This window comes from Ursus arctos, unplaced genomic scaffold (assembly GCF_023065955.2).
Source record: "Ursus arctos isolate Adak ecotype North America unplaced genomic scaffold, UrsArc2.0 scaffold_15, whole genome shotgun sequence".
Classification (NCBI taxonomy): Eukaryota; Metazoa; Chordata; class Mammalia; order Carnivora; family Ursidae; genus Ursus; species Ursus arctos.
Genome location: NW_026622819.1, coordinates 62,495,441 through 62,521,177, shown reverse-complemented (window position 1 = coordinate 62,521,177; position 25,737 = coordinate 62,495,441). Strand labels below are relative to the sequence as shown.

The window sequence follows — 25,737 nt, the reverse complement described above, 5'->3', positions numbered from 1 at the left end:
TGTGGCTTTGGGTATGTGATTTACCCAATGTCCGTATCTGTGAAAGGGGAATGATAGTACTTAACCTGGTTGGATTATTGCAAAGATTACATGAACTAATAATGTATGTAAAAGCCTCTGGTACAACGCATGACACATACTTAGTGCTTATTAGTAGGTATATATTGAATTCTGAATTTTTTCCCCTTCTCTCTAGGGTACCCTCACCAGGGATGGAAGAGGCAGGCTGCAGCAAAGAGATGCAGAGTTCCCTTGCACATCTTGACTTAAACGAGTCTCCCATCAAGTCTTTTGTTTCCATTTCAGAAGCCACAGATTGCTTAGTGGACTTTAAAAAGCAACTTACTGTCCGGCCAGGTAGCCGGACGCGGACCAAAGCAGGCAGAGGAAGAAGGAGAAAACCCTGAATTTCTAGGGTCCAGACGTTGACAAAACCATTAGCAATAGGGGTGGGCCATGGTCATTAAGTCTTAGTAGCCCCTGTTTCATTGTTGAGCAAGTTTTGGCCCTGCAGTTTTCACCACCAGCATCCACTCAGCATTCTCGTTTTGATGTTTTCTGTAAGCTATACAGACGATTGTGTATAGTATTCTGTTTTATAACAGTCTGGATTCACTTATAGTTAAAAGAAAATTTAAATATATTTGTTTGTATGAAATCTTATTTCAATAAGATGGAAATCTTCCTTTTTTTTCCTCTGTGTTATAGGGTTTGGGGTGGGAATATTTAAATTGTGGAGCTAAATTACATCCTAAATTACATGTTTCCAAATTAATTCCACTACTGGTCTTTGACATACTGCCTATATTCACTGAATGTATAGTGCACAATTCTGAGCACTGTGTGGTTACTTCCTTGACCTTTTCTGACATCATTGTGAAAGGTGCCAAGGCATCAAATCCTACTTTTTATTTTTCTATCCCTATTCAGCAGCCTGTCACTTCATCTTGCTGCTTCACCTAGTTAAGAATTCTGAGCCAGAGCATAGAACCTTTGAGGGATATCTCCTGCCATTCTTACCAGGAATTTGTAAGTGCTCTGTTACTAGTTCCTATGCAATTATTTTTCTTCCTAGATTAACCAGGGGGGGAAACCGGGCATATTCATCTATTAAAACCAAGATTAGTTCTCTTGCTGTCAAAGGTCAGCAGCAACAGGAAATAACTTCTGTTTCAGAATATTGGTAGAGGAGTGCACATTCTTGACCACATTGCCCAGGAGCTTTCAGTGCGGAACAAGATGTGGTCTGTCTGCAGTGTACTTGCAGACTTCAAAGATGAGAGGATGTTGAATGACAGAAGCAACTACCTGAGGAAGATGACCAAACAAGGACATTAAGAAAGCTAGCTTTGGCTCAAGCTGATTTGAAGATGTAATAAAAGACTGTGGGAGGTGGCTGCTGACCAGGAAAGGATCCTGGGACAGGATAAATAGGGACATCACTCAGAGTCTACTAATTCTGATTCATCAAATTCAAAGTTACCTTTTTCTTGATTTTAAGATGAAAATGAGGTATGTGTTAGACTGAGTGGGGAGGCTCAGAGATAGCTGGGACGGAAAGCACCGTATAGGCCTTTAAGGTACTTTTTTGCCTGTGCCGTTGCACACAAGCTCTTTGAGTTAAAAGAAGGCAGGACGACAGGCTCATGATTTCTTCCATGTTTTGGTGTTGGATGGCACTGACATTGTGGCCAGCATCACATAAATAATAGGTGTTATTTTTTTGAGGAACTACTATGGTTTAGGTAATGTATGTACCTTCATTTAATTCTCACAGCAACCCTGTGAGGCAGGTAGTATCCTCCCTAATTTTCAGGCGAGGAAACAAAGGCTCAGGGGAATAAATAAAGCCACTTTTGGTCCATGCAGTGAGACCACAGTGCCTCTCATATTCAGTCCTAAAAAAAATGGTTTCTTTTGACTCTTGTATTATTTTCGTGTTTTCCTTCTAACGAAAAGTAATTTATTAGTTCTGTCCCATCAACTTAATTTTCACTAGTCTCTCTCATTAAATGGCAATTTATTGGAGGTAAAACATTACAAACGGGATAGTATGTTTATCTCTTTGCCTGAAGAGAAGAAAGGGGAAAGGCTGATTCTAGAAAGTGCGTTTTTTTTTAGCTTAAAACTGGGCAGTCTCCCTAGAACATGGGTTTGATAAAGGCTGCTTGTTTATTCTCCGTGTGCCAGTGGTCCTGTGGGAGAGGCATTAGTGAGACAATGAAGAGACAGAAAGTCAGTGGAAAGAGCATCATATCACATGAACCTGAGTCTGAACCCCTGCTTCTGATACGGTTAACCCCCATGAGACTTAGTTTCCTTGTCCATAAAATGGGGGAATCATACTTACGGGGTTCTAAGGACTAAGATAATGGATATAAAGGCACAGTATCTGTCGTATGAAGAAGGTGATGAGTAAGTGGCATCAGTTATTAATGTGATGCTAGTTTTGTATGTCATAAGTAGTGTTTGGGTGAGAGAGAACAAAGCCAGAGAGAGATGGGGTGCAGATGCAAGAGGAAACAGTTCTTAGAGGAGTTAGCCCTTGACTATGTTAGCTTCATCAATTACCAGCCTTCTACAAGTTTGGGTCCCTGGACATTGAGAGCTCACCTAGGACCCTTAGATTTTGGGTTGTTTTGTTGTGTTGTGTTTTGTTTTTGCTTCTTCTGAAAGATGGGAAGCAGATGTTCTGCTGGTGTTACCAACTCTTGGAGAGCTGGAAATCTCCATGAACTTCACAAACTATTACCATAAATTGGGAAAGAGAAGAGGAGTTCTCTGTGTCAGGCATTGTGGTTGTGTAATTTCCTTTCATCCTTACAACAGCCCTCTTCTAGCAGAGGCTGTGCCTTGCCCATTTCCCCTGGGCACTCACCATTCTATTACATACCCACAATGTCCTGTTGCAAGAACTTGCAGCTCTCTGCCTTAGCACATCTCTAGATTTGTGTGTGGCATAGGCTGGGAAGGCCAGGACTTAGGCCCCTGAGGCAGTCCTCAGTCAGTGAAAAATAGAAGTTGGGGGATAAATCTTGAGCCTCCTTACCTCTTAGGTGGATGCATTCTCCACCAGAGTTCTCAGAGTTACTTTGTGGGATTGAACCTCAGTAGCTCCCAGCAGCAACTTAATTATATACGTTCTATTGTTTTTCTTTTCTTCCTACCTCACTTCCAGCTCCCCTGTCAGTGCTTTCTAGATCAGAGACTAGGGTGAGGGGCCCTCACTCTTGGGTTCATGTAAGGGCAGAGTTGGCACTTAGGTGAAGGTAAGAGGACCTCTTTGCATTTTGTAGCTAGGCACTTCCCATGCATCACCCTAATCCTAGCCCTGGCCGGGATCGCTTCCCAGTTAAGGTATTTGCACTCAAATTAGGTCTGCCTCTGGGGAAACCCAAAGTAAGGCAAATCCTATGGAGAAATTAGTCTCCGTGTTTTATGCTTAGAAAACTGAGACCCAGAGAGGTGAAGAGATTTGCCTAAAGTCATACACCTGGTAAATGGGATGGGATTTGAACCCAGGTCTACCTAACACTAGAGCTGACGCTCTCTGTACTTCACTACCCTACCTCCTACCTCTCACTTGAGTCCCAAAACTCAATGGAAATTTCAAGTTTGGGTGGGCTCATTCTCACCTGTGAGGCAGAGAAGCTTTGGCCCTAAGTTGATTTAGTAGATGGAAATTAGGCTGAGGGGAAGGCAGATAGTAAGTGGGTGGGGGTACCATTGGGAAGATAGAAGAATGTATAAATCTGGAGTGGAAAGACTGCTGAAGCCATATGCACCAGGAAGGCAGGAAGAGGTTATTTCAGTTTCAAAAGCCCTGGACTATTGAAGAGGTGGCTCTTCAATTTAACAAAAATTAACTGATACCTATTACATGTCAGGTCTAGATCCTGGGACCTGGGTCTCTGAAGATGAATAAGAAACATTCTCTGGGAGCCCATGATACAATGGGGGAATACAAACACATAAACAGATTTTTTTTTTTTTTTTTTTAAGTAGGCTCCACATCCAGCACAGAGCCCAGTGTGGGGCTTGAACTCACAATCCTGAGATCAAGACCTGAACTGAGATCAAGAGTCAGATGCTCAACTGAGCCACCCAGGTGCCCCTAAACAGATGATTTTTAACAGACTGTTGTCAATGCAATGGTATAAGCCAATTCAAGACACTGGGATCAATAGACCACCCTCAGCTGGGGTCAAGGCCAAGAGGAAAGGCTCCACAGCATTGGTGGTGACTGAAGTCTAGAGGATAACGAAAAATTAGGTGAAAAGGCTAGGGAGGGCAAAGGGGGAGGTTATTTCAGATAAATCAGCATGAACAAAGACTTATAGCAAGAAGCAGCTTGATGGGTGTAGAAGATCTGCAAGGCACACCTGGAGTAAAAGGGTGTGCAGGGAAGGGTGGGGAACTTAGAGCCTGTGTGCTTGGCTGCTGGGCAGTGTCAGCTGTGAGAAGCAAGCCTATGAACAGCTCAAGAGTAGGGAGACCCTGGCTCCTAGCCCAACCGTGGCTGCAACCCACCTTTCCCTGACCACCAATTCCCATTCCTTAGTTCCTTCTGGACAGCTGGAGATTGGTACTAATGGGCTACGGGGGAGGCTTGTCAGGATTTGTCCTTCTTGTTGGTCAGTGGCCATCTGGCGTCTGAAGAGAACTGTTGGCCACTACTATGCCTCTGCTACAGCCAGGGTTGTCACAGCTGCTCACAGACCTTAAGCCCAAGGCACTTCCACCCTCCATAGGCTCTGACACAGACCTTCCCTGACACTTTGCCTAGGGACCCCTACTCCTTCGGAAATAGATACAGGACTTCCAGAAACGTGGATTAAAAAAACCTCTGGCATTACTTGTCAGGGACATGCCCTTACCCTGGCCCAGAAGACTGCGGACTTTGGCTGTCAGCATGAATCACATTCAGTTCCATATTCTTTCCCAACTAGACAAAACAGAGAGAGACTAGAGCCCCAGGCTAGGCAGGATGTTATGGGTGATGGCCACTCTGTCCTCCCTACCTCCAACCCCGATTTCCCTGTCTTTCAGAGCCTGTATGTCTGATTGGTACCCAGTGAAATGGGCAGTAGGGCTGATAATCTGGCATGTTTCCAGGCCCAGTCATGCCAAAACTAATACAAGAGCCACTGTCCCTGGTCTCCATCCTGGTGTCATACGGAGGCCATGTTCTGTCTGTAGATAATGGTAGGGTTAACTGCTAATGAGGTAGCCCAAAGTTTAAAAATATCTGCTCACCAATTTCCCAGAAATGAAAATTGATGTGGTATGTCTAATCTCCTATCATGGTGGGTGTCTTAGTCTGTTCAGACTTCTATAACAAAATACCACAGATTGAATAGTTCATAAACAACAGAAATTTATTTCTCACAGTCTGGTGAGATGCTGGAAGACTCAGATCAAGGTGCCAGCATGGTTGGGAGAGGGCCCTTTCTTAGGTTGCAGACTGCCAACTTCTTATATCCTCTCATGGCAGAAGGGGCAAGGATGCTCTCTGGGGTCTCTTTTATGAGGGCACTGACCCCATTTATTAGGGCTCTGCCCTTATGACCTAATCACTTTTTGAAGGCCCCATCTCCTAAAGTCTTCACCTTGGGCATTAGATTTTCAACATAAGCATTTTTTTTTTTTTTGGTGGGGGGCTGATATAGATATTCAGACCATAGCAGTGGTCATAGTGATGCCCCAAGGTTCTATGCATTCAAGAAGACTAGTTTGTGGGAAACCAGCTTTGTGGCCAACAACTCTATCGTAGCCTGAGATTCCCCTTCCCTGCTGGTAGAGAAGACCCAAGGTATGAACATATACCCCCTCTACCCCTCCTTGGCCTACCATCTCAAGGCTAGATTCCACAGTCTGGCTGCTACCTCTCCCATCATATATACCCACATACATGTATCTTTAGGTCTTTGGAGCTGACCCCCACACCATGAAGTTGCCTTGTGCTCCATGATTTTGTACACGCTCTTCTCTTTGTGAAGGATCACCTTTGCCAGCATACTGCTCTTCTTCCTTCAAGGCAGAGCTTCCTCAGCTTGCCCTGCCCACTCTAGGGCAGAGTTAGTCTCTTCCTCTTGTGTTCCACATTGCCTCTTGCTCGTTAGTACATTTTTGAAAACTGTCTATTGTATATTTTCATGCTAGATTCCTCCATCTTTCCAGGGGTGAGCCACCACGTCAAAACTCAGACTCTGAGTGTTTATAAAGTGGACGGAGCTCCCAGTATTAGGGGATGTCCCAGGGTCCTTGACCTAGTTCAGGGTTCGAGCTTCCTGCAGTCATCTTGCATAAGTTTGCACCATAGCACTGCCTGCCCTGGGCTTCTCTTAGGGCCGACTCAGAAGGAAGTGCACCTTCCTGAACTAACTGATGTCTAGATAGTGGTGGCCGAGGAAGAGGGTGGGACATTATAACTCAGGTGACCCATGAGTTTCATTTTTGGGTGCAAGCCAGGTCAGTGGGATGCGTCACATTGAGAGAGAAGAGCTCAAGCCTGAGGAAAGTGACCAACTGCTGCTTCTCCCGGGTAAGACCCTCCTCTAATTCCTCCTTGCTTCAGCCCCATCCCCTCACCTTCATCTCTCCAGCTTGGCCCATGCTAGCTGAGTAGAGGCTGGAATGACTAAGCCAGCTGGTCCTCAATGATAGCTCCCATCCTTGGCAGGGGTCCCTGGGATCCTTTTCAGAAGGAAGACTCACCTCATGTATCTGATTCAGCTGAGTTAAGCTGAGAGGCCAACTGTTACTCAAACATGTGCAGACCCTGGCTGAGTTCTGGGAATCTAGTGATGTGGGAGACATGTCCCTCCCCACCAGGCTCAGCTGGAAGAGGCAGACATGAGTACATTTACTGGGAGTGTAAATACTGAGGTTTCTTGGAGGAAGCTTCACAGTCTCTGGCATGTAGAAACACTGAATAAATGTCCAATAGAAGAGTGAATGAATAAGAGAGTAAATGAATGAAAGAATGATTGAGTTAGCTGGGCCTCAAAAGGAGAGCGAAAGCTTACTCTGTGTAAGGGGTTGGCCCTTTCCTGAGATTATAATTGCCTCAGTCACCCCATTTTAGTCTTGAAATAGACCTGTAACATTTGGGGAGCTAACATTCCTATTTGACAGATTTGGAAATTAGGTATATGTGACTTTGAGGAAATTTGTTGGAAACTGATTTCTTAGTTCTCTGAATAAGGACCCCATCCCCACCCCGCACCCCCAAATTTTTCAAAGCTGTGTTAGCACCTATCTGTGTCAAATGCTGTGCTGGGCTGAAGATGCAGATGACTCAGACACAGTGGTTCCAGACTCGAGGCTGGACAGCAAGAGACAGGGCGAAACTTGTAGTCAGTGTGGCTGGAGTATGAGGGGGAGGAGCAAGAGAGGAAGCTTGGGGCCTGCAATTCTATGATAAAGAGTTTTACACTTTTTGCCCCCACAGTGGGAGATATCACAATGTGAAGGTTTACCTCCTTTCTTAGGGGGAGATAGGGCTGGGGAATGGCATGATAAAATCTGTTTTTGCACAGTCATTCTGGTGATGTGTTGGGAGTTGGTGGTGCAGGGAGGTGGACAGTATCAGTTAGGAGGTTGTTGGAATAATCAGATGGGAAGAAAGTCTAGGGCAGTGGCAGTGGGAACCAGGAAGAGGGGATACGTGGGAGAGCACTTTCCATTCTTAGCTCTTTCTTCCTGAGACCTGATTGCATAGAGGAGGTGAGGGTCAGGAATGTAGACAGTCACCTGAATAGCTGTATGAGTGAGCAACCTTGATGTCTCCAGCCAAGGTGGAGGACAGGAAGAGTTTCATGGGGAAAAGTGAAGGAGAAAATGAATGTATCTTCGACCATGGAGTTTGAGGAGTCTCTCCAGCATCTGGAGAGTGATGTCTAACAGACCATCAGAATTTGGGATTTGGCTCAGGACGGGGATTTGGGAGCCCTGACACAGAGGTTTTAATCAAAACTTGGAGATGATACAAAGGGCTGTGGAGAAGAGGGCTGTGACCAGAAACAGGGGTGGGGTGGGGCATTGTTAAAGGGGAGAGGAGAGAAAGAGTTTTGAAGATTATGAGGGACTCAGGAAGGAGGCCCAGGAAAGACTGGCTGTTGAAGCCAATGGACAAGAATTTTGCAGTGAAGAGAATGCTCATGGTTTGCATGCCTGACAGAGGACAGTAGGGGTGGGGACCGAGGAAAAGACCGGGATGGGGCAATCAGCAGCAAATAGGTGACCACGAGGAGGGCAAATTCATGGGCATGATGGGAGTGGAAGGTGGGGAGGGGTTGCAGGGATGGGAAGGTATCTTCCCCCGAAGTCTTGCTGTTACAGGAAGAGAGGTAGACTGATTCAGTGGACAAATCCCTTCTGCCCGTCGTGGGGCCTTTACTGCATTTCCCTTCTCCTTTACCCCTGAAAGACCCCTAAATCACTGAAGCTCCCTTGGGAACTTCTTGGAACAGCAATACCACCTCTAGCTTGAATTAGCAAAATACCAGACATATCTACAGTTCTTTACAGTATGCAAAGGACTGTCAGAACCATTAACTCCTTTAATCCTCACAAGAACTGAATTTTTGTTCTGTTATAGAGGAGGAAATTGAGGCTTAATTCAGATTTAGCTAAATAAATCTGAAGCCACACTCTGCACAAGGTTCTTTTGCTCTCATTATTTCATTTGCCCCACACAGGTCTTTGACATATGTTGGTCCCCATTTGGCAGATGAAGAAAGTTAGGCCTCCATATTGGAGACCTGGTGCTAGCTCCTTTGGGGAGAGCTGGGTCCTTAACTCTGAGCACAGGGCTCTTTCCATTCTGCATCATTATAGCTTCCAAAACCCACCCCTGAGCTGATGTTTCTGTTGCATATTAAATTTCCCAAAGCATTTTTCAAGTCTTATTTCATTTAATTCTTACAACAACCTTGTGAAAGTAGGTATTTCCTCCCACATGAAGAAACTAAAACTCAAAGAAGTCATAAATGACTCACCCAAAGTTATGCCACTAGTGGAACCCCTTTCTGAAGTGCAGATCCATCCTTGTCCACTTCTCTCTTCAGGATGAAGTTTGTACACCTTAGCTTGGCAGAAAGGCCATCCATAGTCCAGCCTGCCTGCTTCTCCAGTGGGTCTTTGGCTCCTTGTTACCTCATACCCTTTGTTCCAAACCTCTAGAACATCTCTGAACTCCCAAGCACAGTAGCAGGTCCATTTCTTACGGCCTGCGTCAACCGTACTGTGATTGTTGGTAAGGCTGTGAGATCCCTCAGGACAAGGCCTATGTCTGCTTTGTACTTCAACATCTGGCACAGTAGGCATCAGGAACTGGTAAATGTAAATGAGTGACAGAATGAATAAATGGCGTTGGGATTAGAAATCAGCCTTCGCAGTGCTCTGCTAATATATGTGCTTCTGGAAAGTAGGGGCCTTCTGTTTGATTACTAAAGGATCATTGATGGTCAGAGGTTCTGAGCTCTGCCTACAGCTTTCTTCCTGGTCCCCTTCCGAAGGACGAAAATTAAGGGTCACAGCCTCTGAGGGCCTATAGACTATGTGGTTCACCCGGGCTGTCCCTTTCCTCCTATAGGTGGCCACCCTCCATTGTGGAACCACATGGACTCCATTGGGCCAGTAGGGTTGCAGCAAAGGGAAGGAGCTCCTGGCTGCTCCCAGGAGGGCTTGCCCTGCCCCTCAGACAGCTCTGAGCTGGTAAGTTCAGCACTGGGTTTCTGACTCATGCCTATTCAAGGCTATCAAGAGCAGGATCAGTTGAAGATGCCATGGGGCCATGGGCTCACAGCAATGCAGTCCTTTCTAGTTTATCAAGCCTTTCAGATCCGATCTAGTACCTTTGTGGCTCCACACCAGCAAGTTGGGGATTATCTTCTCATTTTACAGCTGAGGAAGAGGGGGCTTAGAGAGGTAAAATGATTGGAGTTTTAACTCGTGACAGGAGCTTGAGCTGAGGTATTTCAGTTCCAAAGGTGTTATTACTTTTGCCACCTTGCTACACAGGTCCTGTCCCTGACCTAAATAGTCTAGAAAGGACCCTCTTGGGGTTTTCTGGTAGAAGACTGTATTCATAAGGGACTTCCTTCCCCTATTTCTCTAGTTACCCCTGCACATCTCCCTCCCTTCAAATGGCCACTGCAGTCAGGCCCACAGATATGATTTCAGTGCTGAACTCAACTTGGAGGTTATTCTGCAGCATAGTCCATAGGCCTCAGGTTAGCTCAGACTGAGTTTCTCTTTTCTGTCATCTTGACCAAGATTTAGAAACCCTTGCATATCACACCATCAAGCAGGAAACACTTGTGTAAGTCATTTCGTATCTCCTAGTCTGTTTCCTCATCAGTCAAATGGAGGAAAATAGTCTAATCCTTTGACCCCCTGGAGGATTAAGTGAGCTAATGGAGATAAAGGACCTGTACAGAGGAGGCATCTGTGAAAAGGTTCTTGAATTGTTCCCTGCAGTTTCTTTAGTTTTCCAGTTTGTTCTGACATCTGCTGGACTTGGCTTATTGCCCAAACTGTGGGGGCATCACCCCTCACTGCATTTCATGCTCCCACCTCACCCTTGTTCAGTCTCTGCCCCAGACCCTGCTGTCAACATTTCCTCTGTATGCAACTCATGGCTGGGCCACAGAAGTGAGAAATGACATGGCCCCTGGTACTGGGGACTCAGGGGACTTCTGAATATTATTATTTTCTCTGGAATAGGGCCACACAGCCAGGAAAAGTGACAGGGCAAGGACTCAGTAAGTTTTCTCATCCTATGGGGTTTCTTCACTGCAACCTTCATCAGTTTTGGGTTATTTTCAGGTGAAATTGCTTGTTTCTATAAGGCTTCACATTCATGTGGAAACACCTCTTCAGTCAGATCTGGGTTCAAATTCCACTCTGTCCCTTAATAGCTGCTTGGGTTATGCAGATGACTGTTCCTCTCTGAGCCTCAGTCTCCTCATTTGTAACATAACCTAGGAATAACCCTTCCTGGTGTGTGTGGCTGCTAGAAGCATCTCCTATAATGTAAACATGGAACTGAACATCTGGCACTCCAGTTAGGGTCATTTGCCTCCTTAGGGATCTGTTTTCCATTCTCTTCCTAAAGCAGAGGTGGAACTGAGTCACCCCCATCTCCCTCACTGAACAGCCTCTCCTCCCTGGCTCCCCCTGCCTCCTTATTCAGATGCCTGGGTGGTTACTTTACAGATACGGGTCCAGTGTGGAGCAGTGGGTCATAGGAATGGAATTCCTGTGGAATAGTGGTGAGGACCTGGGAAAGGCTAAGCCCAGGAGAACAGAGTCACAGGTTGGGACTCCAGCAAACCCAGGGAGGCTGCTGGCGTCTCTTTGAAGGACAGGCCAGAGGGTCATCTGAGGGAGGTGTCCACATAGAGGTGGAGTACAGGGGCTCCTCTTAGCTCCCTCACAATGGGCTACTGGTGGGGAAGAACCTTGGGTGTCCCATCCTCTGCTTTCTGCCTGCCTACCCCTCCCATTACTCTGATTCACACCTGGCCACCCTTCCCCCAAATCCATCCCCTCACTCTGAAGAAAATCCCTATATCCTCTTCCCCAGATTTACAAATGGCTTGTTCCCTTCCTTCATTTAGGTCACTTCCTCAGGGAGAACTTCCCAGACCAATATCCAAAAACACCTTTTCTCCCCTGGTCACTCTCAAACTTCTATTCCTGCCTTAAATAAATAAATTTAATAAATAAATAAATAAACAAACAAACAAATAAATAAATAAATAGCTACCGTTACTACCAGAACCATATTATATGTTTATTTGCTTATTTTCTGCCTCTGTGCTGAACTCTGGGCTCCACAAGAGCAGAACTCACCTGGTTATGCAACATATAGTGCTTAGAATAGTGTTGGGCCCCTAGTAGGCGCTCAGTCAATGTCTGTGGAAAGGATGGCCGACTGCTGGGAGGACTCTCCTCCACAGTGTGGCCTCCAAGTTCTCCGGAGCTGAGCTTACTTAGGCTCCAGAGCTAAGTGGATTGGGAGAGGGAAGCACCTGACTTGAAATTCATTCCCACATTTGTTCATTTGTTTGCTCATTCAGTGAATGACAACTCACTGAGCAGCCCACCTCTGGGTACTGGAGCCAGAGCGAATCAGTGTTATAACAGGAGAGGCCTCGAAGAAATGGAAGGGGCAGGGGATATAGGGATCTGAGAAGGAGCAGCCAGAGAATGGAGCAGGAGGAGGAGGTGGGTGTGTCTCCCCTCCAGGAAGGAGCCTTCTGAGAATGCAGGAACTGAGTATGGGCTGTGGGCAGCAAGAGAACCTAGGTGTGTGAAGAGGTGAGGAGTGGGGCTGGGCAGGTGCTGGGGAGACCAGCGAGGCTCAGAGAGGACTTAGGCAGGGCTCTAGTCAGCCCCTGGGAAAGCTAAGGGACGTGCTGTTCTGGACTGGGAAAGGGGGGAGCAAGCTGGGCAGGGCGGGCCTGGTTGGAGTCAGAGGACTTGGCTAGGCAATGGGGCTCCTGCCCAGATATTAGCCTGTTTCTCCCCAGGTGCTGGAGTGTCTACAGCAATTCAAGGTGACGGAGACACAGCTGCAGCAGATCCAAGCCAGCCTCCTGGGCTCTATGGAGCAGGCACTGCGGGGGCAGGCCACCCCTGCCTCTGCTGTCCGGATGCTGCCCACATACGTGGGGTCCACCCCACACGGCACTGGTGGGTGGCATAGGCCAAAATGGGTGGCCAGGCCTGGGGAGATAATTCTGATCTGGGGGACGGAGAAGTCCTTTATCCCTCTTCCCATTAAGGTTCCCAACTCGAAGCTCCCTTAATGAGACTTTGTAGTCCTTGGGGATGTTTCTGGGAGGCAGAGGGCTTGGTCTCACCAGCTGCATGCCTTTCTGTGTCCTGTTTGCCCCAGAGCAAGGAGATTTTGTAGTGCTGGAGCTGGGGGCTACAGGGGCCTCACTGCGTGTTCTGTGGGTGACCCTGATGGGCACTGAGGGTCATAGGATGGAGCCCCAGAGCCAGGAGTTTGTGATCCCCCCAGAGGTGATGCTGGGTCCTGGTCAGCAGGTGAGAACTCACTGCCCAGTCTCTGGGAACTGGCTGGGTGGCTGGGGCTCTGGTGGACAGAGCTGAGCCCCCAACTTGTCCCACAGCTCTTTGACTTTGCTGCCCACTGTCTGTCTGAGTTCCTGGATGCACTCCCCATGGACAAACAGGGTCTGCAGCTTGGGTTCAGCTTCTCCTTCCCTTGTCACCAGACGGGCCTGGACAGGGTGAGGCAGAGTCGGCATGGGGACAGTGGGTGGAAGAGTTGTAACCCCATGAAGGCTGTTGGAGGAGTGACCCAGCTTTTCTGCCCCCAGAGCACCCTTATTTCCTGGACCAAAGGTTTTAGGTGCAGTGGTGTGGAAGGCCATGATGTGGTCCAGTTGCTGCGAGATGCCATCGAGAGGCAGGGGGTGAGTGGAAGCAGGGGCAATGGGAGGGCTGCCTGTGTCGCTGGGCCTGGGGCCAGCACGCAAAGGCTGTGCCTGTGCTTCTGGGAGGGCCTGCTTTCCTTTTCTATTTATATCCTTTATCCAGTTTAACCCTGGGGCAAATGTCGCTACCATTCCCATTTCATTGGTAAGGAGTTTGAGGCTAAGAAGGGTCAAATAAATTTTCAGGACCATAGGGCAAAACAAAGATGAAAAGACTTGATCCTGTCTTCAAAGACCTCACAGTCTAGTGGAAAAGCATTCTGACAAAGGATTGTCCCTGTCAAGAAGGTGGTTACAGTGACTCTGGTAGCACTGGGAAGGGCACACTAGGACTTGGGCGGGGGCTTGAAGGAGGAGTTTGCCGGGTGCATAAGCTGGGGCTGGGGTGGAAGGTCTGTTTTCAGAGAAAGGTATATGCAAACACTTGGATGTGGAAGAAAGGTGGGTCTGGATCCATCTGGACTAACTGCAGTGATGCTAGTGGGTGGAAGTCAGGGCTGGGAGGGGCTGGCTTGGGAAGCCAAATACCTACAGTGCGGTCTTCAAGGTGCCACGCTTGCTCACAATCATCTTGGTCCTGTGGGGAGCACTGGTGTTCTGGAGGTAATGACTGAGGTTGGGAGACTTTGAGAGACCCAGGGCCTGAGTAGGGGGTGGAAGAGACAAGGGGGAGTGTGGGATGGGAGGAAAATTCTCTACGAGGGGTTGTGGGGGGAGGATCTAGAGTATGTGTGTGGGCATGAACACACATTGTGTTTCATGGACTCTGAGCACCTCCATCAAAGCCAAGGCCTTAGCCTTGCCCATCCCCCAGGTTCCCTGCTCTGCCCACTTAGGTCAGCCATGACCTCTGCCCTCTCCATTGTCCAGGCCTACAGCATCGATGTGGTTGCCGTGGTGAATGACACAGTGGGCACCATGATGGGCTGTGAGCCAGGGGTTGGGCCGTGTGAAGTCGGGCTTGTTGTAGGTGAGCCATGGGCCATTTGTGGTGATGGGTGGGGGGTACAGCTACCTGATGGGCAGGTCCTGATGGATTCATCCCTGCCAGACACTGGCACCAATGCATGTTACATGGAGGAGGCAAGGCATGTGGCAGTGCTGGATGAGGACCGGGGCCGCGTCTGCATCAGCGTTGAGTGGGGCTCCTTCAGTGATGATGGGGTCCTGGGACCAGTGCTGACCACCTTTGACCATGCCTTGGACCGAGAGTCCCTGAATCCTGGTGCCCAGAGGTGGCCTGACCTTCTGCTCTAGGGCCTATCACTCTTCTGCTTCCTTTCTCACTGCTGTCCCTGAACTCAGGCCCTTAGGCCCCTCCCTATTGCTTGCTCATAGGGTTTCCAGGTGGCATCTTGGGGGGCCCTGGCCAGGCTCAAAGAAGGAAGGGCTCAAGATTCTAGAACCCATAATTTTCAACTCATAGCCCTCTCTTATTACTAACAGGTGTTGGGGATTGGGGGTAGCAAAACGTTCCCTGTCCTCCAGGAACCCCTCTGAACCTAAGCCAGAGGGGGCAGTGGGGTCTGGATAAACATCCATCTATCTCCTGGGAAGCCATTGCTTCTGGAACCTCCAGTCTGGGGGACCCCAAAGAAAATGATCTTTCTTTTGGGGCCCTTGGAGGTGGGGCCAGGTGGGCTAAGGGCTTAAGGAAATCTCTGTCCAGACACCCTTCTTACCTGTAGGTTTGAGAAGATGATTGGAGGCTTGTACCTGGGTGAGCTGGTGAGGCTTGTGTTGGCTCACCTGGCCCAGCGAGGGGTCCTCTTTGGTGGCTGCACCTCCCCTGCCCTGCTGAGCCGAGGCAGCATCCTCCTGGATCATGTGGCTGAGATGGAGGAGTAAGTAGGGAAAGCCAGTGGGCTTAGACAAGGAGCTTCTTGGCTTGGGAGAGGGGAGGTTGCTCTGTCCCCCAGGTAGCCATGGGGCTGGGGGAGGGCAGGAAGCTTTGGGGCTACTTGAGTCCCAAAGCAGTACCCTGTGTCCCTCCAGCCCCTTGGCTGGGGCAGCCCGTGTGCATGCTCTCCTGCAGGACTTGGGCCTGAGCGTGGGGGCCTCGGATGCTGAGCTCGTTCAGTACGTATGTGCAGCCGTGTTGACTCGGGCTGCCCGGCTCTGTGCCGCCGCCCTGGCTGCTGTTCTCTCCCGCCTCCAGCACAGCCGGGAGCAGCAGATGCTTCAGATTGCTGTGGCCACCGGAGGCCGAGTGTTTGAGAGACACCCCAGGTACTGGAAATACACACAATCCTGTGTGGGCAAGCAGCAGGAACATGAGTGTTTTCCATAAAGACCCAGAGGGCACTCAGGCACCATGTGTGTGAGGCAGTGGGTATGAGTGGCACCTGAGCAGAGTAAGGTCAGATGGGGACTAAGGGAGGCCAGAAGAAGTCAGAAGAGAGAAAAGATGCTTCCCTTTGGGTGTGCAAGGGAGGGGGACTCTGGGGGCACTGGGAGCACTGGAGACACTGGGCATAAGGTTGATGTAGAGCTGGATTTAGAACTGAAGGGATCTGAAGTGATGGGGCCCAGGGCTTCAGCAAGCCCTGGGGCTCAGGGTCAGGTGTCAAGCCAGGTATGCCTGCTTTGTGTCTGTGTAGTTTCCTCAGCGTCCTGCAGAAGACTGTGATGCTCCTGGCCCCCCAATGTGATGTCTCCTTCATTCCCTCTGTGGATGGGGGTGGCCGGGGCGTGGCAATGGTGACTGCTGTGGCTGCCCGTCTGGCTGCTCACCGGCGCCTGCTGGAAGAGACCTTGGCACCTTTCCGGTTGAACCATAATCAGCTGGCAGCAGTGCAGGCACAGATGCGGGAGGCAATGGTCAAGGGGCTCCGAGGGGAGGCCTCATCCCTCCGCATGCTGCCCACTTATGTCCGGGCCACGCCTGATGGCACTGGTGAGGACCTGGCCTGAGTGTGGGGCTGGGGTGTGGGTTCCTGGAGGTCACAGAATGTGCTTTGTCCTGACACTGAGGACCTCTCTCCCACAGAGCGTGGGGACTTCCTGGCCCTGGACCTGGGGGGCACCAACTTCCGGGTGCTCTTGGTGCGCGTGACAGCAGGAGGTGTGAAGATCACCAGCCAGGTCTACTCCATCCCGGAGGATGTGGCCCAGGGCTCTGGACAGCAGGTAGCCAGAGCTTGGACCTGATGTCAGGGGCGGGGAAGGACCAGGGCTGGGCCACTCCCTGACTTGCCCTCCACCTCAGCTCTTCGACCGCATCGTGGACTGCATTGTGGACTTCCAGCAGAAGCAGGGCCTGAGTGGGCAGAGCCTTCCGCTGGGTTTCACCTTCTCCTTCCCATGCAGGCAGCTCGGCCTCGACCAGGTGAGGGAGGGCCAGGAGAAACCATCCCCAAGGGTTTTCCACCCTCATACCCTTCATGGAATGGGCAGAAGGCTGGGGAGAGGGCTTCAAGTATCCTGGGCTGGATGGGGGAGGGCAGAAGCACGGCTGGGCTGAGCCAACACCTAGCCTCGGTTTCACTGGACATGGTGGGTGCAGGTGGAGGGGGTGTGGTAAAATGGCCTGGAAACCAGGGCTGTAAAGAGGCCTGGGATGGAAAAGATTATGGATACCCCTGGGGACTGCTAATGGGCAGGAAAGTGGAGCCAGGTTAGGTGTGGGCACTTGGGAGCAGTATAGGCCCAGCTCAGGGCTGATGAAGGAACACATTGACTGTAGCCCACAGCCCTGGTGTACTGATCTAGGAGAACTGAGGGGAACAGCACTCGTTCCTAGTTCTCGAAAGGGCTCGGTTGCGCGGCTTCTTTGCCCTACCTCCCCTTCCCAAACTTGCTGTGTCCCTCTCCTGCCTGGCTTGGTGTTGGGTGGCTGACCGGAAGGGCAGAGCCGCAGGCACGGATCTAGACATAGCAGCACTAAGCCTACGCCTCTGCATGGCCTTCAGCAAGAATGCTCGGCTTCTGAGTGCACACCCCTGACGCCTGTCCTGGAGACAGCTCCTCCCATACTCTGGTCCAAGCTCCCAGGAGTCTCCTCGTCAACACCCCCAGCTTCTGCCAAAAAGCCTCCTGTGAGGAAGAACTTGCTGCCCCTGAAATTGCCCACTATGTTCTTCCTGAAAAGCTCTGCCTACTCTACCCCACCCAGCCTTTGTGCAGTGTTCAGCTGTGCTCCAGCTCTGACCTCTCTCAGACACATGCTTCTGTACTTGGCTTTCTTTTACACAGTGGCCCTTTGGAATCAAGCATTCAGCAGTGTCTCTCTGCTGATCTGCTCCGCTCTAGACTAAGCATGCTGGTACCATTTGATTATTCCTTGTAAGGTGTGAGAAGCAGGTGGGACTCAGTATGCAAAATCAGGTGCGCAAGAAGAAACACGGCCCTATTCATTTTCTAGAACTGAACTTAATTTCTGTGTTGAGCCCACATTCTTTTGGGGGGGGTGATAACTTAATGATAATCAATTTGGGGACCTTTATCCCCAGATAGGGGCCCCTTTCAGCTGCATAGCATCCTTTGCTGTGTGTGGGCAGACACTCTGGGAACTCAGGAGATGTTCAGGCCCCAGCTGTATGGACTCTGCCACTTCCTCTCTTGACACCTCCCTTGACAACTCACCTTCCCCTCCATGGGGAAGGAGGACAGAGACCTACTCTGCTATCAGATCACTCAAATCTCTTCTGTGTCCTCCCTTCCCACAGGGGCATGGCCCAGGTAGAAGCATAGGACACCCTACTCAGGAAAGTCCAAAACCTGGCTCTGAGGGCCCCCAGCTCCCCTTCCCCAGACCAGGGGTCTTTCTTTTGTCTGGGAGCAGAGAAGTATTGCTGCTACTTGTAATCTGGGTTCCCCCACATTAGCCCTCCTTCTCATTTGCCCTCTCACTCTCTGGTTTCTGGTTTCTGTGTTTGAGGCAATGAGCATTGAGCACTCTGGCTGTGGTTACATAGGGAAAGGGATAAAAGGAAATATTGTTGGGGGAAGCGTCAGTTCATATCTCTAAAATCTTCTGCCCCAAAGATTTCCTTTCTTTTTTTTTTTTTTTTAAAGGTTTACTTAGTTTAGCGAGGGTGCAGGTGGGGGAGGGGCAGAGGGGCAGGGAGAGAGAGAATCTTGAGCAGACTCCCTGCTGAGCATGGAGCCCAGACGCAGGGCTCTATCCCACCACCCTGAGATCATGACCTGAGCCGAAATCAAGAGTTAGACACTCAACTGACTGAGCCCCAGGGCACCCCCGGAAAGCTTTTCATGCCTGCTCTACATCTCCTGCTTTGGGCAGAGCTGTGATCTTCTAACAGCAGGAGAATAATTCCCCCTGCCCGCTCCCTCAGAGGAAGCACACTTAGGAAAGAATAGTCCTAGACTGCGTAGCCCATCACTAAGTTCACAATTTAAGGCCAGTTTCTCCCAATAAAGGCCCATCTGTCTTGTCTCCTCCCATCCTGCCTAGGTGTTCTGGGTTCTGGCTTTCCCTTTTGTCCTTCACTCATTTCTGGAACACAAGTGAATCTCCTATCGATACGGCTCCGTCCCTAATTCCTCAGTTTCCTTATTCTCAAGTAACTCTTATCAGTTCTTTCTAAAAGAGCAGAATTTTCTGTCATTTGGACCTCTGAGCCTTCTCTGTCCTCCCCCTTCTCATACATAGCACTATTTTACCTGCTCTGTTCATTCCTAACCCAATTATGAAGGGCCATTCCTTCTGGGCAGCCGTCTTAAAACGTCCAGACTTTCAGACCATCTGAGCATTCTGGCACTAATAATAGAAGACACAGGTCCGATAGTTATTAATAGGTTTCTTTACATTGGAAGCCTCCTGGGGAGTTAGGTGGGGGCAGAGGGCAAGGCCCTCAGCCATGTGGCAGAGTGGGCATGGAATCCTGCTTGGTGAGGGGGGATATCATATGCTTCTGATGGGATACAGACTTTGGGGAGGGAGAGTGAGATTCCAAGGGCCTTCACCTTCCTGTCCCACCTTTGTCCCACCCCAGGGCATCCTCCTAAACTGGACAAAAGGTTTCAGTGCATCAGACTGTGAGGGCCAAGATGTTGTGTGTCTGCTGCGGGAAGCCATCGGGCGAAGACAGGTGAGGGGTCTGCCTCCAGGGGTGCTTTGGGGCTGTGGCAGGACTTGAAGGGAGCAAAGGGTCTCCTGCTTCTTGACCTGGGGGGGTGGAGTGGGTGGCTCTCTGCAGTAGAGACCTCTGGGTCCAGCGCTGGTTGCCATGACAACTGTGTTGCCCAGCAACTAGCAGCATCCTTTTGTGTGCAGGCAGTAGAGCTGAATGTGGTTGCCATTGTCAATGACACGGTGGGGACCATGATGTCCTGTGGCTATGAGGATCCCCGTTGCGAGGTCGGCCTCATCGTTGGTGAGGAGGGCCCTGCTCTTTTGTGCTCCTACTGCCTGATGTTAATTCATTGCCTCCTGTTGATTCCTCAGGTTGGACGTTCCTCTGGCCTTGGGGATGTGGCATCATTCCTGCCTGACTCAGCTAGGCCCTGCAACACTCATTTAGGCTGGGTGTCTGAACTTGGCTCAGCTCAGCTACTGATTCATAGTCATTTAAGCTTTCTGAGCCTCAGTTTGCCCTTCTGTTAAATGAATATGAGCTTTGGAGTCATACAGATTTGGGTGGAAATACTAGCTCTGCCACTTCCATCTGTAGGACCTTGGCCAAATCACCAGAGCCTCGGTTTCCTTCTATGATAGAGATAATAGTAACACCTATCTCAAGGATCGTGAGGGTGAGAGGAGAGGGAACAGTGCCTGGCCCATGGTACACACTCAATGCTTGGAACTGGGTAGAGGCTGGGGGTGGAGGACACAGAATGAGCTGTGAGTGTCCTTCAGGTAGCCCAAGATCCTGTCTTTATTAAGCATTTCTCCTCTGGCCAGATAGGGGCTGGATGAAGAGACAGAAAGACTATACATAAAGATGGGGGAGATACCTATCTTCTCAAAACCCACCATTTAGTGGGGATTAAGCCCAGGACAGATGCAGCAGTCAGAGAGAGCTGAACCTGACTGTGCACAACAGGGTGACAAGGCCAGGAGCAGAAAGGAAGTGGTCCTAACACAAACGGGACTTGAAAAGAGGGTCTAGGTCAGGGAGGAGGGCTCCCACAGCTCTCTGGGCATCAGTCTCCTAGGGCAGGAGGTATGTGGTAGCCACCTTTTTGAAACTGGGAGCTTCTTGAACATAGAGCCTAGAGTGGGGAGGTGCTCAGGTGAGGTATGCCTAGATTGCTTTATGAATAAACTGGTCAGAGGAAATCCAGGTGGGGCTGACAAGGAGACCACTTGCCTAGAGCTGACCATGTGTTGGTGAGAGGAAGGGGATATCTTTACCCAGAATGTGCCTTCTGCCTAGAATGCCTTTCCTTTCTGTGCTTCTTGGCTTCAAAGTCAAATCCAAACATCGTTTCCTCTCTGTAGCTTTTCCTGAACCTCTAGGCGGGAAGACTCAGCTGTGCTCAAGGCTCCCATGATGCTCTTCTTTGCACTTCTATTTGGGTGCATACAGGCAATATCAGAGTTAGCGGCTTATTGCCCACCCCCTGGCCACTGTGGGGCTCCTCATGTCTGATTCCTGTCTATGTCCCCAGCTCCTGACCCAGAACCTGCTAGTTTAGACTAAAGCTCTGGAAAGCTAGTCAAGGGAGCTTGGGCCTCTCAACTGAGGACAGTGGGGGAGCTTTCACAAACCTATCAGGGGTGCCCTGGCATAGTATGGAAGATCCACGGATGCTGGTGCTCGTAGGGAAGTCAGTGGAGGCCCAGAGGGGCTGATGCTGCCAGGGTCTGCAGAAGGAATGTCCGAAAGGAAGGCAGACCAGGACATAGGACAGGTTGTGAGTGTGGGGAAATGGAGAGGTAAGAAAGGAGCCCAAATTTTGCCATCTCAGTTTGGGAAGGGCACAGAGGGTCTTATCTATGTCAGTAACTGACTTCTACCCTGTCTGGCCTCTCTGCAGGAACTGGCACCAATGCCTGCTACATGGAGGAGCTTCGGAATGTGGCAGCTGTGGCTGGGGACTCAGGCCACATGTGCATCAATATGGAATGGGGTGCCTTTGGGGATGATGGCTCTTTGGACTTGCTTAGAACCTGCTTTGATGCAAATGTGGACCAGGCATCCATCAACCCTGGCAAGCAGAGGTATGCGTGGGGCTGGGCAGGGGTAGCGGGTGGTGGCTGGCACTGGTTATGGTAGCCAGTAGGGTCTCCTGACCTTTGTGCTTTCATGCAGCTTTGAGAAGATGATCAGTGGCATGTACCTAGGGGAGATCGTCCGCCACATTCTCTTGCGTTTGACCAGCCTTGGAGTTCTCTTCCGGGGCCAGCAGACCCAGCGCCTTCAGACCAGGGACATTTTCAAGACCAAGTTTCTCTCTGAGATTGAAAGGTGCCTAAGGCCTGTATTGCCTCCTTCCATCTCCCAGAAGAATCTATCTATCCACTTCGGGTAAAATGCTGGTTGGTGGGAGGTCTATTCCAGAGGATGGAGAACTCAGGAGGTGGGAAAGCTAATGCAGGACCTTGGCCCTCTGTGCTCTATTCCTTCCTGTCCCCAGTGACAGCCTGGCTCTGAGGCAGGTCCGAGCCATCCTGGAGGATCTGGGGCTGCCCCTGACCTCAGATGATGCCCTGATGGTCCTGGAGGTGTGCCAGGCTGTGTCCCAGCGGGCTGCCCAGCTCTGTGGGGCGGGTGTGGCTGCTGTGGTGGAGAAGATCCGTGAGAACCGGGGCCTGGAAGAGCTGACTGTGTCCGTAGGGGTGGATGGGACCCTCTACAAGCTGCACCCCCAGTGAGTCTGGGTTCTGGGATGGGCAGGGAGGAATGCCCCGGTGGGATCTGGCTGGCCTGGGCTCACCTCAGCCCCCCACGTCCCACAGCTTCTCCGGCCTGGTGGCAGCCACGGTGAGGGAGCTGGCCCCTCGCTGTGCGGTCACCTTCCTGCAGTCGGAAGATGGGTCCGGCAAAGGTGCAGCCCTGGTCACTGCAGTTGCCTGCCGTCTTGCCCAGATGGCCCGTGTTTGAGAAAGTCTTCAGAAACTACTCTTGCTGGACCAGGGCCCAGGTTCCACTGTCCCCAGCCACCCAGGACTCCCAGAATAGCCCACGTGTGGCTCTTCTGCAGCCGCTAGCCTTGACCTCTGGCTTTCCCAGAGAGAAGTAGCACTCGGGTTAGCAATATATATATATAATTTATTTACATTCACGTCCGCTAAAATCCCTACGCGCCCCGGCGGCCGGGCAAGGCTGTGTACATAAGGCCAAGTGTAAGTGCGCGAATGCACTTAAGACAGAGTCAGGGCACGAGCTTCACACAACAGCCCCACATCGGGGAACCGGCCAGCCCCAGGAACGGGCACACCACAGCACGCACACTTGCCATTGTCCAGCCCGGGACTCCCATTGCATATTCACATGCCCTGTTGGGCAGGGCTCCTCCAGGCTGGGGGCAGGGAGAGGACCAGGCAGGAGCCACTGGGTGTCCCTGGGTGGGTGGGAGAAGGGCAGCATGTGAGAGGCAGATGTGGACTGACACTGGTGTGAGAGACGTGAGTGGCCTCTGGGTGTACAGCATGAGATGTGTGTGTGTAGTCAGTGGGGGGGAGCATGTGAGATGAGCACACGAGACATGCATGGGCACGTGCCCGTGTGGTGGTCGTGTGCCTGAATCCAGGGGCCTCCCCTTGTCCAGCTGTGGCCCTCGGTCTCACAGGCTTGGAGCCAGGCCCCTCAGATGTGCCCCTACCTGGCAGGCACAGAAATGTTTGCATAAGGTCCAGCTCAGGCAGGGGCTCTGGGGGCCATGTCCCAAGCCCAGCGTGTGCGTGCATGCCCGTGTGTATGCAGGCTCCTGGCCGGGGCAGGAGGAGAGGTAGCATCACACGCACATACATACACACAGATGGGCTGGGCCTGGCTTGGGCTCTAGGCACTGTCCACCCGGGGCCCCACAGGCTGGGGCAGGGTCAGAGCAGGTGGCAGTGCCAGCCTGGCCAAGCAGGCCTTAGAGGGGCGGAAGTGTGGGCAGGGTCTGAAGGGCCGGTGTTAAGGGACAGTGTCTGCCAGGAGGGGGCCTGTCCACACAGCTTCCCCTGAGTATGGGGGAAGGGCCCCATCTGGCTTCTGCCCGTCCCTGGCGGGTGCCAAAGCTGGTGAGAGTGTAGGCATTGTAGGCCTGCCCGGCCTCAGCACTCCGCCTCTGACACCGTGAAGAGGCCAGCGTCGGGCTGGCCCAGTCCGGCTACGGCTGCAGCCAGCTGGCTGAGGTTGCCATTGGGGAAGTGCCGCGCCTCCCACAGGTTGAGGATCATGGCTGTGGGGCTGGGCTTGGAGGCAAAGAAGCTGAGATGGCTGTGGAACGGAGGGGACAGGAGCCAGTCAGCAGCCCTGCCTCATCCCTGGCTGCACCCTTCTGCCTCTCAGCCCGCCCAAGGGCATGACCTCCCCTCGGCCAAGTGCACTGGAGACCCTGGCTGCTGGTGGATGGGGTGCAAGCCCCATCGAGCTTCCTATCCACCCCACCCATCCTCCCCCACCGGGATGGACTGCAGGGGGCCTTTGTAGCCCGTCCCTGCCCATCTCCCACCCACCTGTCCAGGTGGAGCTTCTGGGCCAGAGTCCGCCAGTCGGCACCCCGGCTACAGGGCGGGTCGAGGCTGGTAATGATCTTCTGCCGAATGAGGAAGGGGATCTTGAAGGCACTGGGGCCCACTAGGGCTGGGACCCCCCCTTCACTCTCCAGAGCCAGCAGCTCAGCAAATCTTGTGTCCTGGAGGTGGGGGAGGGGTGGAGGTGCCTGTTAGAACTTTCATGGCCCAGGCCCACTGCCACCTCTTGCTGGGGGAGCACCCAAACCACCTCAGAGCATGCGGGAAGCACGGACACTGTTTCCTGGGCACCCTTGGTGTGCCAGAGCCCTGCTCACTAGAGCTTAGAAGGTCTCAAGGCTCAGAGGTATGGTGACCTGCCCAAAGTCACACAGCCAGTGAGCAGAGGAGCTGTCTAGCCTCATTCCCCTCCTCTCTCCCCATCGCTCCCCCCGAGTGACCCTTACTGACCATTTAGAACTCACTGTGCTCCTCTCACTATCTTTGTCCTCCCCACTTAGTTCCCACTGCCAGAAGCCCCCTTTCCCTCATTTCTGTCTGTCTCTTATTCATCCTTCAAGGCATTGTACAGGGTTCCTCCTCCTGGAAACCCCAGGGCCCCCAGGCTCTGTCTCTCCCTCCTGCTGCTCCCACATCCTCTTCAATCTCCACCCAAAGTCAGATAGCGATTGCATCTGTCTGCATCTGTCTGTTTGCATCTGCACCTCTCTCCCTGAAGACCCGGAGGAAGCCGCTAAGCAGTTTCTAGGAGGAGGTGGGCTTGGTGGCAGGATAGGCCCAGCGTGTGGGGGAGAGTAGTGGGGGAGCAGGCACATTTCTGCAGTGCTGACACCCCCTTCTGCCCACCTTGGTGATGTTGAAGTTGATATTGAAGCTCTGCCCATCGCCTTCCACCTGCCACACCCACACCTTGCAGGCCAGGTCGCTGGTGCTGGGGCTGACGCGCTCCAAGGTGAAGGTGCGGTGCAGGCACTGCTGCGTGCCGTTCCAGATATGGTAAAAGGGGATCTCCTGAGGGGGCGGGCGGAGAGGCGCGGTCAGGCGTGCCCGGCCTTGGGTGCGCCCGCTCCAGGCACCCTGCGCGCCCTCACCTGGTAGCTGACGAGGAGCTTGCTCTTCCACAGGGAGCTGGGCACGTCGTGGATGGACAGGCGCAGGTTGTGGTAACTGTCCTTGAAGTGCAGGACTCGAGGCTCCTGGATCAGCTGGCCCCCCAGCTGCTTCTCCAGCTGCACCACCTCCTGCAGCACACCGCAGGCGCTCCGCTGAGCCTGGGGCCTAAGCACCTTTCCCGCCGCCGCCCCCTCCCAGAAGGGCCGGGGGTGGGGCGGCCTCCCCGTGGGGGGGGGGGCGGGCAGTACCTTGAGTGCGTCGTGGGTGTCGTGCAGGCAGTAGACGCGGATGTTGTACTCGAGGGAGGTGCAGGCCACGGGGGCAAAGAGAAGCAGCTTGAGGCGCTTGGTCGCGGCCACGCTGAGCGCCTCCCCCACCAGGGCGAAGCGGCCCAGTTGCTCGGTGAAGACGTAGCAGGCGCCGGCCTCCAGCTGGCAGTAGTAGAGGTGGGACGGCGCCTCCTCGCCCAGGTGCAGCACATCCTGTGAGCAAGGGCCCCACGGCTCAGCTCGTGGCCAGCTCCAACTCCGAGCGGTGGCCAGACTGGGGCGA

The 25,737-nt window shown here is 51.8% G+C and overlaps 3 protein-coding genes across 7 annotated transcripts in view; 2 read left to right on the top strand and 1 right to left on the bottom strand.

Annotated features, from left to right (window-relative positions):
• UIMC1 (ubiquitin interaction motif containing 1) overlaps nucleotides 1-663 on the top strand; it is a 132,303-nt gene extending 131,640 nt beyond the window's left edge. For all 4 annotated transcript variants that reach the window (XM_026511040.4, XM_026511038.4, XM_048224303.2 and 1 more), the window contains one exon: nucleotides 197-663. In XM_026511040.4, the coding sequence (XP_026366825.1) occupies nucleotides 197-407 (211 nt within the window). In that variant the 3' untranslated portion in view covers nucleotides 408-663. The remainder of the gene's footprint in view (nucleotides 1-196) is intronic.
• Nucleotides 664-6,083: 5,420 nt separating this feature from the next.
• On the top strand, nucleotides 6,084-22,666 carry HK3 (hexokinase 3). The gene is made up of 19 exons (XM_057312351.1): nucleotides 6,084-6,544; nucleotides 9,599-9,720; nucleotides 12,543-12,705; nucleotides 12,911-13,065; nucleotides 13,152-13,271; nucleotides 13,362-13,457; nucleotides 14,349-14,448; nucleotides 14,530-14,713; nucleotides 15,167-15,322; nucleotides 15,474-15,707; nucleotides 16,079-16,374; nucleotides 16,468-16,607; nucleotides 16,687-16,806; nucleotides 19,436-19,531; nucleotides 19,717-19,816; nucleotides 21,423-21,606; nucleotides 21,698-21,853; nucleotides 22,023-22,256; nucleotides 22,345-22,666. Exons 1-19 carry the CDS (start codon nucleotides 6,481-6,483, stop codon nucleotides 22,487-22,489), a joined length of 2,865 nt encoding a protein of 954 aa, XP_057168334.1. The 5' UTR covers nucleotides 6,084-6,480; the 3' UTR covers nucleotides 22,490-22,666.
• UNC5A (unc-5 netrin receptor A) overlaps nucleotides 22,651-25,737 on the bottom strand; it is a 61,508-nt gene continuing 58,421 nt past the window's right edge. For both annotated transcript variants that reach the window (XM_057312352.1, XM_026511037.4), the window contains 5 exons: nucleotides 25,434-25,667; nucleotides 25,164-25,313; nucleotides 24,919-25,083; nucleotides 24,055-24,233; nucleotides 22,651-23,815 (listed from right to left, as the gene is read on the bottom strand). In XM_057312352.1, coding sequence (XP_057168335.1) covers nucleotides 23,650-23,815; nucleotides 24,055-24,233; nucleotides 24,919-25,083; nucleotides 25,164-25,313; nucleotides 25,434-25,667 — 894 coding nt within the window. In that variant the 3' untranslated portion in view covers nucleotides 22,651-23,649. The remainder of the gene's footprint in view (nucleotides 23,816-24,054; nucleotides 24,234-24,918; nucleotides 25,084-25,163; nucleotides 25,314-25,433; nucleotides 25,668-25,737) is intronic.